At 35.7% G+C, this 16,398-nt stretch overlaps 1 protein-coding gene across 3 annotated transcripts in view; it reads right to left on the bottom strand.

Annotated features, from left to right (window-relative positions):
• COBLL1 (cordon-bleu WH2 repeat protein like 1) overlaps positions 1–16,398 on the bottom strand; it is a 185,613-nt gene that overhangs the window by 17,352 nt on the left and 151,863 nt on the right. For all 3 annotated transcript variants that reach the window (XM_043996060.1, XM_043996059.1, XM_043996061.1), the window contains 3 exons: positions 11,083–11,317; positions 9,463–9,548; positions 1,597–3,185 (listed from right to left, as the gene is read on the bottom strand). In XM_043996060.1, the coding sequence (XP_043851995.1) occupies positions 1,597–3,185; positions 9,463–9,548; positions 11,083–11,317 (1,910 nt within the window). The remainder of the gene's footprint in view (positions 1–1,596; positions 3,186–9,462; positions 9,549–11,082; positions 11,318–16,398) is intronic.

The following is a 16,398-nucleotide window of genomic DNA, read 5'->3' as shown; positions in this document are numbered from 1 at the left end:
TAAGTGACTTGCCCAGGGTGACACAGCTAGTAAGTGTCAAGTGTCTGAGGCCGTAGTTGAACTCAGGTCCTCCTGAATGCAGGGCCGGTGCTTCATCCACTGCACCACCGAATTGCCTCCCATGAACTTTTAAAGATTAAGAAATTAAGTCTACTTTACTGCATCATGCCCAAAGTCCCAAAGAAAACTTATGGCATGGCTGTAACATTAACTCAGGTCTCCAGCCTTCTAGCCCAGTGCTCCTATCCAACTTGCTTGTTCAATTATTCCACTTAATTTTATTTATAGTGGGGAAACCTCAAATTTACTATATTGTTTCTATTTAAGCCATATTCCTTTAATTAAAATCATACCACTGTAAAAATAATTATTGTTAAATAACTATTAAAATAATTATAAAGGTAAAGAAGCGAATAGAGTCATGACAAAGACAAATGTGTTGTTAGTGAAGTGATTCTGCCGAGTGTTGATAAGATAGATGTATGATTAATAACATCACATTTATGATTTTATTGGAAACACACAAACAAGTAAATCTACTCGTGGGAAATGAAGAAAGGAGCATGTAAATAATTTTATTATAAAAGGAATTTTTTCCTTGGGTCTTTTTCTATGAACTTATTTCTGATATACGTTTTTGTCAACAGAAAGAACAAGACATTTCCATACATAAAGTACTTATTAGCAATGGGATCTCTGTCAGTACAATGGGAATATCTTTTGTCCATTTAATCAATCACTTATGTGAAGAAGGAATTTAGGAGTTGCAAGTAGGAAATGGTCATTAAACCTGTGTGCAGAACATGTAAAACAATCAGTTAAAATTTTTATTTTTTGTTATTGCTGTTGCTTGTTTTTAACTAAGTCGATTATTTGGCCTAGCTCATGTCAAACAAATATATTCCACAGTACTTGTCAATTCTAATTTAATGTCTAATACAGATCTGACTAGCGAATGATAAAACAATGTAGTGACCATTTATTATTCCAGAATGCTGATGATGAAGCTCACTATCCATGACAGAGAGGTAATATCCCCAGATAAAAAGTATTGCATGCACTTTCAGATGTGGTCACTTTATCATTGGTCTTATGTAATTGTTTAATTTTGTTACAAAATGATGAAATATCCTATCCTTGATAGAGAAGTAATGTATTTATAGTACAGGAGACACATATGCATACATGTGCACATAGATACATGCATATAAATGTATATGCACACCTATAAATACAGATATACATATATGGACATTGAGGGAATTTGTTACACTTAACTATATATTTGTTACAAGAAATTTGTTTTTATTTTTTCCAATTGGGTGGGGAGTGAAAGGAAGGAAAAAACAGATTTTTGTTCATTAAAAAAAAAGTAGAGAGGTGTATTGGGGGTGGTGCTACAGATGTGGAGGATTGCATGCACTTTCAGTTGAGGTCACTGTATTATTAGTTTTATGTAATTATTTAACTTTGTTACAAGATCCCTCTCACAGAATGGTAGGTAAACTATAAGTGTTTGTAAATTAAAAACAAAACACATAAATAAAGTTTTAAAAACCAAAACCAGTAAAAAAAAGAGAGTAAAGTAATATTTACCTTGTCAGACTGTAGAACTCCCACTAACTTATCTAATGGGTTATTTTTTCCCTCCTCCTCTTTGGAAGCTGATGAAGGTGGTCCAGAAGATGGTTCCTCTCTGGATGACTGCCTGGGGACAGTACATGTTTTAGTGAAAGACTGTGATCTTTTGACTACAGCAAGTGCAAAAGGAGAAGGAGTAGAACTTGTGTACGGCCGTGGTGCACCAAAAGTCCTCAAGGCTTTTAGGCTGAATGCTGATGGCTGAGTAGAGGGAAGGTTCACCGGTTTGGAGGGTTTAGTAGGAAAAGTTGGGATTTCTACGTGTCTCTGGCTGATGTCATGATCAGTTTGTTTGTCATGCAATTCAGAAAGGGAGTTAATTGTTTTATTTGAAGGAGAAAGTGTTTCCTCTTGGGGAGATGATAACTTCCTTTCAACCTCTTTATGCTTCAGTTCATTTTGAGCAGAACTTGTAGCAGCATTGACACTTTTGGCAGCTGCAGATGTAACATAATGACCTGAGGCCCTTTTCTGCATCTGTAGGAAAAAAGAACTAGGTTTCGTCTGGGGACTTATCACATTAGATCTTCCTTTTGGTTCCATAATACTATTTAGGTGTTCTAAATTCAGCACCAATGGAGTTGCACCATTGTCTTTATTTACTACGGAGGCCGGTTTTGTAGAAGATACAGTCCCATCAGTAATACTTATTTCATTTCGGATATGATGCTCCATTCCCAGTTTGGGTTCATAGTTCATGTCAGCCTGTATCTCCCTTGTGCCTTCAGAAATAATATCATCAGTTTGGATAGCAGATTCCTTCAGCTGTTCACGCGGCTTACAATTTTCTGAAATATGCATCTCCTGATCATTTTTACTGTACCGTGTAGTTTCTGATTCACAATCCTTCAGTATGTCCAGGGACCGAGGAGGTACTATTTTATAAGTCGTCATTCCAATTTTGGGTATATAATCTCTCGTAATTTCATTAGATGGCTTTGGTTTTGTTTTGTGATCAGGTTTATAAAGGGGATAACTCTTTGTAGAGGAATTGGATAGAGTTTTATCAGTTCCATCTACTGGAACAAATGGATCATCATTGCCACATGTAGGACTTACATCTTTGAGATTCAGTATATCTTCTTGCCCATTTAGTGATCTTTGGTTCTTGAGTTCTCTTGAGGGATCTATAGAACCCTGCGATTTGAAAGATGGCTTTTGAGATGATTTACTGTTATTTGAAAACTCTATGTTTTCATTGCCTCTGAAGTTTGACATATTATGATCCAGGTGAACAGCTGTTTCATTTAGCATATTATTATCCAAATTGTTATGGGACTGAGCTGTCTGAATTGCTGCATCCTGAGTTTTTACCTTTTCCAGGTTAGATTGACTCAGCTTCTGATCTTGAACTGGTAAAAGTGATTGAGGATTTTCCTTGTTACCTACAGAAACGTCATTTTTATATGCCTGAGGATCTGATAGTCTGTCAGTTTCAAGCTTGTTATTTTCAGTAACATCAGCTACACCAATTTCTACCGTCCTCACTCCATTTTTTACTGCTTCATTTGAGTCCATTGGAAGGAGCATCATGTCATTTTGATCTTTGAGAAAAACAACACAAAATAATTTGTAAATAATAGTTTGATACATAGAAAAAAAGAAAATTCCTACCCCAAATGAGTAATATACAATAGGCCTGAGCTCTACATATTTTTTCTTATATTGCTATCTATAACACAGTTACCATGTTACACATAATTTAAAAATCCTAATACTTAATATGAGTTTATTTAATTTTTTAAAAGATCCCACAGGATCATTTTCAAAGGAAGTATTTTCAAAAAAACCACATAAGCAGTATCTGTTCTTTGCTGTTTTAATTCCCCTTCTTTGGTCAATGAGCATCTGCTGTCATCTACAAAGAATACAATACTGTTAAATGCCGTGAAAGATATGAAACAAACAGACAAGACAAACCCAGGGTCTATATAAACACAATTACAGAACACTTTTCACAGAAATGAAGACAAATCTAAACAACTGGAAAAATATCAATTGCTCATGGGTAGGCTGAGCCAATATAATAAAAATGACAATTCTAAAATTAATTATATGTTCAGTGTTATCCCAATCAAACTTCCAAAGAATGATTTTATAGAGCTAAAAAAAATAATTAAAAAAATTCATCTGGAAGGACGAAAGGTCAGGAATACCAAGGGAATCAACGAAAAAAAAAATGTGAAGGAAGGCAGCCTAGCAGTACCAGATTTCAAACTATGTTACAGAGCAGCAATCATGAAAACAATCTGGGATTAGCTAAGAAATAAAGCAGTGACTCAGTGGAATAGGTTAGGTATATAATACACAGTAGTAAATGACTATAGTTACCTAGTATTTGATAAATCTAAAGATCAAGCTTTTGGGAAGGAATGTTCTTTTGGGGTAAGAACTCATAAAAAATGCTGGGAAAACTGGAAACATTTTGGAAGAAACTAGGCAAAGACTGACATCTCACATTATATACTAAGATAAAAATCAAAATGGATACATAATTTAGACATAAAGGGTGATATCATAAGTAAATTAGGGGAATATGGGGAAATGTACTTGTCAGATACAGGTTAAAGGAAGAGTTTAGGATCAAATGAGATAGAGAGGATCATGGGAAGTAAAATGGATAATTTTTATTACATGAAATTTAAAAGATTTTGCACAAACAATTTCTCTGATTAAGGTCTCACTTCTCAAATGCATAGAGAATTGGGTTAAATTTATAAAAATAACAATTATTCCCCCATTGATGAATGGTAAAAGGATATGAACAGTTTTCAGAATAAGAAATCAAAGCTATCAATAGTCACATGGAAAAATGCTCTAAATCATTACTGATTGTTGTTGTGCAGTCATTTTTCAGTCATGTCAGACTCTTTGTGACACCATTTTGGGTTTTCTTAGCAAAGTTTATAGACTGATTTGCCATTTCCTTCTCCAGCTCATTTTATAGATGAAGAAACTGAGGCAAACAGGGTTAAGTGATTTGCCCTGGATCACATAGCCAATAAGTCTGAGGCCAGATTCAACTCAGGTTCTCTTTACTCCAGGCCTGGCATTCTATCCACTTTGCCACCTACCAACCTTGAGTAGAGAAATGCAAATTAAAACAACTCTTGAGATACCACCTCACACCTATCAGACTGGTTAACACAATAGAAAAAGAAAATGACAAATGATGGAGGGAACATGGAAAAACACAGAAAAATTGGAATGCTAATGCACTGTTGGTGGAGTTGTGAATCAAATCAACCATTCTGGAGAACGATTTGGAGCTACCACTACTAAGTTTGCATCCCAAAGAAATCAAAGAAAAGGGAAGAGTACTTATTTGTACAAAATAACAGCTTTTTGTGGTGGTAAAGAACTAGAAACTGAAGAGATGCCCATCAAATGGGGAATGGCTGAACAAGTTGTAGTATATGATTATGATGGAATACCATTGTTATATAAGAAATGACAAGCAGTTTGGTTTCACAAAAACCTGTGAAGACTTATGTGAACTGAAGTAGAACCAGAACACTGTACATAGGACAGCAATAGTGTAAGGATGATCAATTGTGAAAGACAATGATGCAAGACAACTACAAAGAACCTATGATAAAAAATGCTATCCATTTTCAGAGATAGAACTCATGAACATTAAATGCAGATTGAAGCAAACTTTTAAACTTTTTCTTGTCTTTTTGTGTATTTTCTTTTGCAATATGGCTAATACTGAAATATGTTTACATGACTTCACACATATATAACTGAATGGGTAAGGTAGGGGCACAATGGAAGGAATTTGAAACTCACAAAATTTTTAAATGAAAGTTAAACATTTTTTACATTTGAGGAATACTTAATGAAATAATGAGATGATTAATACCTTATTTATCTATTTTGTCACTTTTTTTGTTTAACATGATTTCTTTGGGGGAGGGTACATCTTTACCTCCATATTAATATCAACAGTTTTGGACAAGACACCATTTTCCAACTACTGTCTGACAAAGATTTCTTTTGTCTTACCCATAGATTGGCGACCTAGAAGAAACATGGGCTTTATTCGGTGTATCATAACTTTCATAAAATTCAAATGTATTTAAAAGCTAATAACTAAGCTGTCTTCTATGACTAACCAGTAAAGGAAGAAGCTGGCTTTGTAAGCAACCTGTCCTCCTTCTATTAGCCCTTAGACAGTGAGAAGCAGAAGATCTGATTAAATAATGATTTGATGAGAATGAAGTGATTATGAGTATTGTGGCTGGGGGAGGTTGGGGAAGATAGGAGAAGAGAATGAATAACTAACTAGTTTAAAGATAACAATAATGTGGTGTTTTTCTTTTAAAGATTTGAAAATGTCTCATTACATTAACTAGTCAATATATGCAGACATTATTGAAAGCAATTTGGAAGTATAGTTTTTATGCATATACATCTGGGATTCTCATAACTATATCAAAATCCTGAAATAACTTAGTAAATATAGCTAGTTTAATTATTCTTTTGAAAAGTGGTAACCACCTTTTGATGTGATTTCAGAAAAGATGTAGGATAAAACAGTGTGTTATAGTGGAAAAGAGCCCTGTATTTAGAGTCAAGAGTTAAACCTGGTCTCTTCTGTTACCACCTCCCACATTACTTTGGACAAGTAGCTATACCCTCCAGAACCCCATTTTCCTCAACTTTAAGAGAAAGAGGTTGGGCTAGATGATCTCCAAAGTCTTTTCCATCTCTAAAACTCATGACTTAAAAGTACCACGAATAAATGGTTTTAATTGTTTTCTATTGGCAGAATATCTTCCATCACTTTTTTTTTTAAGTGAGGCAATTGGGGTTAAGTGACTTGCCCAGGGTCACACAGCTAGTAAGTGTTAAGTGTCTGAGGCCGGATTTGAACTCAGGTACTCCCGACTCCAGGGCCAGTGCTCTCTCCACTGTGCCACCTAGTTGCCCCTCCATCACTTTAGTTATAAATTCAATTTTCAATTTTATTTTTACACATATGTGGTCAACAGTGGACAGCCAGTGAACATATCAAAGCTCCAGCTATATCTACCAAATGCCAATTAATTGCCACCTACAAAGAAGGCAAGCAAATTAATCTAATTAAGCAGTTGGGGACCCCAAGGAACAAATAGGAAGCAATGTTTACAGGACAAATCAAACTACCACTTCCATCTGGATTGCCCCCTTCCCTCAGCTTCTGATACAGATAGCCAAGGAACTTGAACCCCAAAGCCTTGGGAAGCACAGAACCCTCCACCCAAAGACTATTGGCCTTGCTTCTAGCCCAGGCTCTGGGAGTCATTAGTAAGTGAAATAATTAATATTGAAAAGGGGCTCACTTTCTTTGCTATCACCAACACCAACTGCTCACCAACTGTTACTATTAGGGAGGCAAACCCTAGAAATGGAGGCATTCACCCCACTCAGCCTCTAGACAATTAGTCTCCCAACCAGCCTCTGTAGCCATCATCCCCAAAAGGAACCAAGGATGAGAAACTTTCTGTGCCTGCTACAGCCCCTGCCTCCATCACCACCACCACCATCATCATAAATAGCTAACATCTATATAATGCTTACTATGTGCTAGGATAACTATGCTAAACACATTAAAATTATCATTTCATTTGATCATCATGGCAGCCTAGGAGGTAGGTATCATTATTATCCCCATTTTACAGATGAAGAAACCGAGGCAAACAGAGGATAAGTGACTTGCCCAAGATCATACAGCTACTAAATATCTGAAGACAGATTTGAACTCATGTCTTCTTGACTCTGGGCCCAGTGCTCTATCCACTGTGCCATCTAGCTGCCAAAAGCTACACATATGGAAGATACAGAAAATAAAGTCTTGGCACTGACAAATGATTCAATATCAGAAATAGTTATTAATAATCTTTTATTGCCAAATCTAATGGTCTTGTCTTATTCCTCATTTTTTACTTTCTGGTTCTCCTCCTCGGGAGTTTTTGTTGCACTATGTATATCATGCTTCCTAACCACGGATATACCTCAAAGCTCTGCCCTGTGCCCTTTTTCCCTTCCCTAGGTTACGTAGGAAGGAAAAAAAGAAGGATTTACTAAGCCCTATATGCAAGGCACTATGATAAATGATTTAACAAATATTACCTTATTTAATCCTCACAACAACCATAGGAGGTAGATGCTATTATTATCACCATTTTACAGTAGAGGAAATGAAGACAAACAGAAATTAAATGACTTGTCTAGGGTTACACAGCTAGTAAGTCCTTGAGGCTGTATACATAAACACACATGTACATTGCACAGTGCCTGACAAAGAATAGGTGTTTTAATAAATGCTTGATCTAGTGAGAAAAATCAGAGATGCAAGAAAGACAGAGGAAAAGGGGAGAAGTGGGTAGATGGATCTCTTCTTATTATGGATTATGTTGAGGCAAATGCAGGACAAGGAAACTATACAAATCATTCTTTCAGTTCCTGAGTCAGATATTCACAGGTAGTTTCTCTGTAATTAACAGGTCAATCACACCATATGCATACTTAAAACCAAACATACATGCTTCACTCACTCTCTGCCATGTTTAATTATCCACAACCCCCCTCCATTAAGCTCAATAGTTGAAAGATGGCTATATTCTTTTCCCAACAAGCTTGACTCAGTTGTCATAGCTTAACAAAACAATGTGGATTACAGGATTACACAAATTATCTTTCCCCTTATTAACTCAGAAACCATCACTAAAATTCCACTTCAATGTCTTATTGCGGCATGAAGGTAGATTTTTCTAAGTGAATTAATTCTAGAAGTTTCTACTATTCTAAGGATGCATTTAGTATGAGTCTGGTACTAGACTATATACCTGTATTGGGACAACTAGTATAGAGTTTCAGAGACATATCACCATCTTCTGGCCACTGGGTAATTGATTTTGTGGTCAAACTATCTCAATAAGTAATGGGGAGATTTGATCTACATCGGTTAAAGGACTAACCACACTGACAAAATCATGGCTCTATGAAGACTTGAAGTAATTTAGAAAACCATGAAGAATATTTTACAATAATCATTGCACTTAAAAAGAATCTCTTTTTTAAAAAAACAGCCAATCAATATGTACTGACTGAGCACCCACTAAGTGTCCACTGCTGGTTACACATGATAGGTCATTCAGAAGAAGATTGAAATAATTTCAGCCATCAAGATGATGATTACAATAGAGTTGAGGTAACAACGGTTACTTATGAAACAATATAGGGATCATAGGAAATACATGAAATTTTATGGAGGAGATGGAATTTAAAACTGAGCCTCGAAAGAGATAACATGCAAAGGTGACCCATGAGCAAAGACAGCTCATAAAATTGTTTGAAGTCAAGACACAAAGCATTTATTAAGCACAAGCATTGGAGCCACAAAGAAAGGCAAAAACAAAACAAAAACAATCCCTGTTCACAGGGAGCTCACAGTTTGATAGCCAATTGAAGGAGTTTAGATTTAATGAAATAAGAAATTGATGACTTCTGAGCAAGGGAATGATATGATATGATGAAAGGACTCTTTTAGGAGTATTTTTTGGCTGGGATATGGAAATCAAAAAGTGAGACAGACAAGAGTGAGCAAAGACTAGAATTGAGGCCAGTTAAAAGACTGTTACAGTAATAACAGTAGGAAGTAATAAAAGGTTTATATTAGCATAATGACAATGAAAATAGGGAAGATACTTAAGAATAGGGTAAACAATTGTATGTTTTTTATATGACTATAAACCAGGAGACAAAATAGGTAAGCATTCAAGATAATTTTTAGCATTATACTACCTGACATCATAATTTGTTGGAATAACTCACCATTTTTCTTATTTTGATCTAGTATTTTGGAGTTTCTTCCATTTTCAGTTACTGCTTCTTTACTACTTGTACCATTCTGTAATTCTCTGTAAAATATAGTAATGTATATTGTATGCTGATATCAATAACATGCTCCCAAGTGCACGTGCACACAGACTCCCAAAGAACAAGAAAATTGGCAATGCACACTGAAGACAGATGGACTAAAATAATCATCTGTTTCTGCCAAATACTGGAAATGTAATAGCTTGATAAAACAAAATACAACTGGGAGGAAATGCTGCAGTGAAACATTATATCTCAGATGGAAGTACCAATAGAGAGCAGGAAGTAAAGAGCTTAGTATACTGGACAATTTTCCAACTCAGTTAAAATGAAGGGGGAGAGACTGAAAGATTCAAACTCAAATGTGGTAAGGTCAGGCACGTAATATGTGAAATGAATTGTTCTCTTCAATCTTTTAAGTTTCCTTCCAGCTCAAATAGTCCAAGTCTACAAGCCTTTGGTTCTGTTTGCTCTCTCACAGAACAGTTTTGTCCAGAAGATGAAATCCTAAAACAGGTTATAATAGCCCTACTAAATTGGCACAGAATTTGTTTTGCACTGAACTTTACTAGAAACATTCTCACACCATATCTTGTATGCTGAAGGCAAAGGGGAATGTATCGCTATTAATTCCTTTTCTTAAGAGGGAAGTGTTCTAAGACCATAAATTCTCCTTTTGTGATTCAGCAGCTTACTCAGTCATAACGTCTCTGTCACTATCTGCTGGCCTTTAATACCAGGATGCCTCAAGATATTCAAATGGGAATTTCATTTTTTAAAAATGGATAGATGATCACTGCCCAGACTCAGAAGGAAGTTCAGTCCTTCAGCCTTTTTCACTTATGTATAACTTTTTGTGACCCCATTTGGGATTTTCTTGGCAAAGATACTGGAGAGGTTTGCCATTTCCTTCTCCAGCTCATGTTACAAATGAGGAAACTGAGGCAAACAGGGTTAAGTGATTTGCCCAGGGTCACATAGCTAGTAAGTAATCTGAGTAGTAATTTGAGGCCAGATTTGAAATCAGGAAGATGAATCTTCCCTACTCCAACCCAGCACTTTATCCTCTGTGCCACCTAGCTGCCCAGATGCAAGTGAAGAGACTATGATAAGCTGGACTAAGAGACAATCACATTTTAAAGTATAAGACTCCAAGATAGCAAGTGCTTTAGAGTCTGGTTTTGGATTTGGTTGTGTGTGTGTGTGTGTGTGTGTGTGTTTTGGCAGGGCAATGAGGATTAAGTGACTTGCCCAGAGTCACACAGCTAGTAAGTATCAAGTGTTTGAGGCCGAATTTGAACTCAGGTCCTCCTGAATCCAGGGCCGGTGCTCTATCCACTGTGCCACCTAGCTGCCCCCCTGGTTCTGGTTTGTACCTTTCCTAGCTGAATACCCCACCATTTAGAGGCTTTTAATAAATATTTAAATAAGGATGATAGAAGTTATAAAGTATTTTAAATCAGTAAGCTGGCTATTTGGAAGATATTTGTATTTTAAATATTGAATCTAGATTTCAGGAGCCTGGTATCCATAAAATAAACCACCAACAACATTTGCAGTATCTAGGTTACTTACTTTCCATCTGTGTTTCTATTTTCTTGTTTTTCTTCCTTAGAGCTTTCTGGGCACTCTCTAGTAACAATGCCAAATTCTGATGTAGTATCTTCTTTTTCATTCTTTGTTACATCCATAGATATAAAAGAATTTTCTTGTGACTTTGAAGAAACACTTTCACTCTCTTCCTTATGGAGAACATTCAATTCTTCTTTTTCATCTATTCCTTCAAGGCTGAACTCAGAGATAATTCCAGCTGCAACAAATATGGTCATAACTAGTAAAATATTTACTACATGTAATTATGCTGAATGTACTTTAGAAAAATTATGCTTCACTAACCTTTTTCTAAATCTGACTCAATAACCAACCCCATTACCATCACTTATAAAGAATTTACTATATGCAAGTGTCTAGGCTAGGCCATCAGAGAACAAAGAAAACAGTAATTCCTGCCTCTAAAGTATGCACATTCTACTTGAGGTTAGTAGATAATACAATATACAAAAAAGTAAGTGTAATACAATCAGATTTGCAGAGGAAAAGGAAGATAGCACAAACTGGTTACACTAGAGAAAGTAGAATCTAAGTTATGCCTTCAAATTAAGCAAGGATTCTGAGAGAGATGAGGAAAGAATGTATTCAAGATACATGGGACAGCCAGTGATGAGAAGTAAGAGATGGAGGTGAAATTTGGCAAAGAGTAACTCAATTTGATTGGGTTGGAGAGTGAGTAAGAAAGGCATATGAAATAATGCTAGAAAGGTAGGCTAGCAGCAGCAAATAAAAGGCCTTAGATGCTAGGCTGAGGAGTTCATATATTATTCTAGAGGGAATGAAGAAGTGATTGAAATTTTTTGAGAAGGAGAGCGATGGGGGCAGCTAGGTGGCACAGTGGATAAAGCACCGGCCTTGGATTCAGGAGGACCTGAGTTCAAATCCAGCCTCAGACACTTGACACTTACTAGCTGTGTGACCCTGGGCAAGTCACTTAACCCTCACTGCCCCACAAAAAAAAAAAAAAAAAACGAAAGAAAGAACGAAAAAAAAAAGAAGAAGAGAAGGAGAACGACGTGGTCAGACCTAAGGAAAATTAGTTTGACTGCTGTGTGAGGGATAGATTAGAGCTGGGACAGACTGGAAGCAAGGAATCTACTTAGGAAGGTATTACATGTCAGTAGAGAGAAGAGGAAGGATGCAAAAGATGTTGTAGAGATAGAATCAATAATATGAGGGTAAATGAGAGAAGAGCAGAAAATAACTCTGATATTATGAAATTGGGGTGGCTGGGAAGATGGATTTGAGTATAAAGATAATGTTTTGTGTGGGAAAATGTATATGCCCCATGCAGGAAGTTGTATCTAGCTAGTAGCTAACAATGTAGTATTGGCATTTAGGAGAGACAAGGGAGTCACCTAGTAGAGATCATACTTGAATTCATGGAACAGATGAGATTACTGAAGGTAAGTTAGGGGAGAAAAGAGTAGACCCAGGTCCAAAGCCCTGGGGATCTCCAATACAAAGGAAGCATAAAGTGGATTATGATCCAGCAAAGAGGAGAAAGAAGGAACATTCAATAGGTAGGAGGAAAACAAGGAGAGAACAGCTTCATGGATGCTAAATGATGAACTATAATTGATGAATAGAGAGTAGTTACCAGAGTCAAAGGCTACAGAATTCAGAGTCGGAAGACTGAAAAGACAGCTGCTTTCAAAATACGTTTCATAATATAAACATGCTTAACATATCTAAGTATATATATTTAAAATTTTTAAGCAATGCTTTATTTAACACATTTATTCCCAAAAAGTTAAATTGAGAAGTAAATTTAATTAAATGTTTTATTCTTGAAATATCAAAACAAAGTAAATTTAATACCTGAAACAAGATAGTAAAAACATTACATAATATTTAAGAAATTTATTTTAGATAATCAAATAATTTATATATTTATTAAGAACATTCTGAAAGCATGCAAATTTGTATGACTACTTAAGCTAATACCAAAGACTACGATAGTCAACTTTTAATTCTTCAAAAATAATAATAAGCTTCATTCCCCTTCTCCTTGTTCCCTCTCCTTTCTTTGTTGCACCTCAGCATTTCCACCTGGTAAGAGGTAAGCCAAAAAGAGAAAGGAAAAGTTGGGTCTTTTCAGCTCTGTTAAAACTAGTTGAGAAAAAAGGTCAAAATGGAAAGCTGAAGTGACTTTTCGATTTTCTACTGAATTTGATATTCATCTCCTCCATTAGAAAAAAATAGTTATTAAAATTTTTATTTGATCATAATACAGATGTAAATAAATGTGTGAATGAAAAGCATTTTTTGAAAAAAATTAACTACATGCCAAGTACTATGCATTTAGGGGAGTGGTGGATAGGGAAATGAGTCATGGTCCAGGAAGTCACAAAATTGGTGAGTAGAATAATAGGGTGGGTCCATTAATATGCCTTATCCAAAGGCAATGGTAGCGATGATTTGATTATAATTTTCTTAGGGGTAGTGGAGGAAGAGAAGAAAGGAAGGAATAATAGAACAGGAAATAACAATATGTATGGTTTATGTGTCATGGAAACCAATACAAGCAAAAAAATCCAATCAAAGATTAAGTATATTTGTATGAAATCCTTTAAAGCTGCTTCTTCATCAGTAATATGTGCATGGTGATATTTGCATTACCTGCTTTACAGGATCATTTTTTCTTTGTTTGTTTGTTTTTGTGGGGCAATGAATTTTAAAGCTGAGATAGTTAAGCTTTTCACATATAAAAATACATGGGACAAATTTTTTTTTCATAAGACAGTATTATTCAGGTTCAGCCAATCAGTAAACATTTATTAAGTGTCTCTGATGTGCCAGACATAGTGCTAAGTGTTGGGGATACAAAAAGGCAAAAGATAGTTCCTGCCTTCAAGGAGTTTACAATTTAATGGGGGAGACGACATGCAAACAAATACATACAAAACAAGCTATATAGAGGATAAATAAGAAATAACTAACAGAGGGAAGGCACTAGAATTAAGATGGGTTGGGGAAGAAAAACATTCAAAGACAAAAAAAAATTTATTTCAAGTAAGGCTTTCCAAAACATATTATGTTTCCTTTTTACTAAATGACATTTTAATATAAAATATCAAGTATTAAAAAACCATTAACAGATTAGTAGAAGGTCTTTGAGGAATGCTGTGGCTGTAAAATTCATCATCCTGCAGCCAGTAGACAGTCATATAGCCTTTAATCAAGCCAAGTCTGACATCACATCGCAGCCTCTATAGCTTCCTAGGACTAGGCAGAGTTTGAGCTTTATTGCCACTGCCTTTGACAAGCCAGGGTCTCTTCCACACCAAAGTAAGGTATCAGAGTACAGTTTTACCAGAGGAAGATGTGAAGTTACCATCATATAAAATAAAGTGCTTATTTGCACTAATTCACATATTCTATAGTGCAGAGCAACCAGTCCTTTTACTATTCTTTTTTGTTTGTTTGTTGTTTGTTTTTTTTCTGGGCAAGGAGGGTTAAGTGACTTGCCCAAGGTCACACAGGTAGTAAGTGTCAAGTGTCTGAAGCTAGATTTGAACTCACGTCCTTCTGAATCCAGGACCAGTGCTTTATTTACTGCGCCACCTAGTTGCCCCCCTTTGCTATTCTTCATGCACAAATTCTATGTCCAGTCTGGCCATCTCCCGTACCTAGAATGCATTCCCTTCTCTTCCAAAATCCCTAGTTCTCTCAAAGCTTCACTAGAATACATCCTACACAAGCCATTTCTTGATTTCAATGCCTGCTGCTACTGTTCCCACATCCCTATATTCATATGTGTACATGTTGTCCTTCCTGATGAGCTTCCTGATTTGGCACAGACTGCTTCATTTGTCTTTATATACCAAGTGTGCTTAGCACAACAGTTGCTCAACCAATGCCTGATTGATGAATGTAGCAAGTACTGTAAAAGTGTTTATCTCTTTCAAAGTTCTCTATTTCCATTAAAGATACCGCCATTCTTATAGTCTCCCAGGTGTATAATACTGAATTATCTTTGACTCCTTACTGAACATATACAATCAACTTTCATCTCTAGCTCTGTATCTCTGATATCCAACCCCTCCTCTCTACTCACATAACTACCACCTTAATTAAAGCCCTCATCCACTTTGGCTGAGATTATTGTGACAGCTTCCTATTTGGTCTTCCTGACTTGACCTTCTAAACTCAAGTCCATTCAACACTTAGCTGCCAAAGTGATTTTCCTTACATTAGGATCTAGACATCCCACTCCCCATTAACCTCCAGTGCCTCCCCTTCTTGCTTCTAAGAGCAAATATAAACTTAACTGGTTAGCTTTTGGAGCCTTTCACAACCTTGCATCTTAATTTATTTTCCCAGTCCCACTATACAATAGTGCAATCCTGAGATTTCCTGAGATTTCGACAAACTAGTCTTCTTACCACACAGTTTCAACTGTGTCCATGCATTTTCACTGGTCAGTGCCCATGCCTAAAAGGTACTTCTTCCTCACCTGCCTCATAAAATCTTTCAAGAAAATGTTCAAGTATAACTTTCTATATGAAGCCTTTCCTGAATCTCCTAGGCAACTACAAGAAGGCAAGAGTTTTCTTTCCAAAATTACCTATTGTTTAACCACTTTTTAATTGTGTATTCTCAATATATTTATTCTGTATGTAGTTATACATTTAGACCATCTTCTATTTACCTATATATCAGTTTTATAATTATCACCTCCCCCTTACAAAGTAAGCTATGTGTCAGTAGTAAATACTGTTTCCTTACATATATATCCTGGGTGCCTAGAACAGTATATAACACATAGAGTCTTAATAAAAGTCCACTGACTGATTATTCTAATTTGACCTATGAAATTACTAAAGGCATGCTAACAGCCAGATTCTTTTACACACTTGTGCCTAGAGTAAATAAGATGATTTAGAAAATTCATCAACTTTTTCAAGGTACTTAAGTATCATTTGTGAAATTTTTTCATGACCTATCCTAATAACCCAGGTTTCTGATGAAGCAAACTTATTTCTAGGTAAAATGTACTCACTAGTAGAACTGGGCTCAATGAATTAAATTATGAAGGTCTGAGAGTGAGATTAAAAAACATTTGGTTCAAGTTATTATCAGGGAATTAAATTTTTCTTCACTACCCAGAGATGCACCCTGAGGTGCCTTAAGTAATTTTTTTATGTCAAGAAACATTCTTGTTCTAATAATACCACCAGCTGACATATATAGCACTTTTATGGCTTGTCAAGAAATTTTGAAAAGTATTTATTTTTAAGTTGCAATGATGTTTTCTTAAAAAAAATTAATTTCCAT

The sequence above is a fragment of the Dromiciops gliroides genome, chromosome 3, assembly GCF_019393635.1.
Source record: "Dromiciops gliroides isolate mDroGli1 chromosome 3, mDroGli1.pri, whole genome shotgun sequence".
Classification (NCBI taxonomy): Eukaryota; Metazoa; Chordata; class Mammalia; order Microbiotheria; family Microbiotheriidae; genus Dromiciops; species Dromiciops gliroides.
Note: the sequence above shows the minus strand (reverse complement) of the source record. Positions and strands in the feature narration are given on the sequence as shown.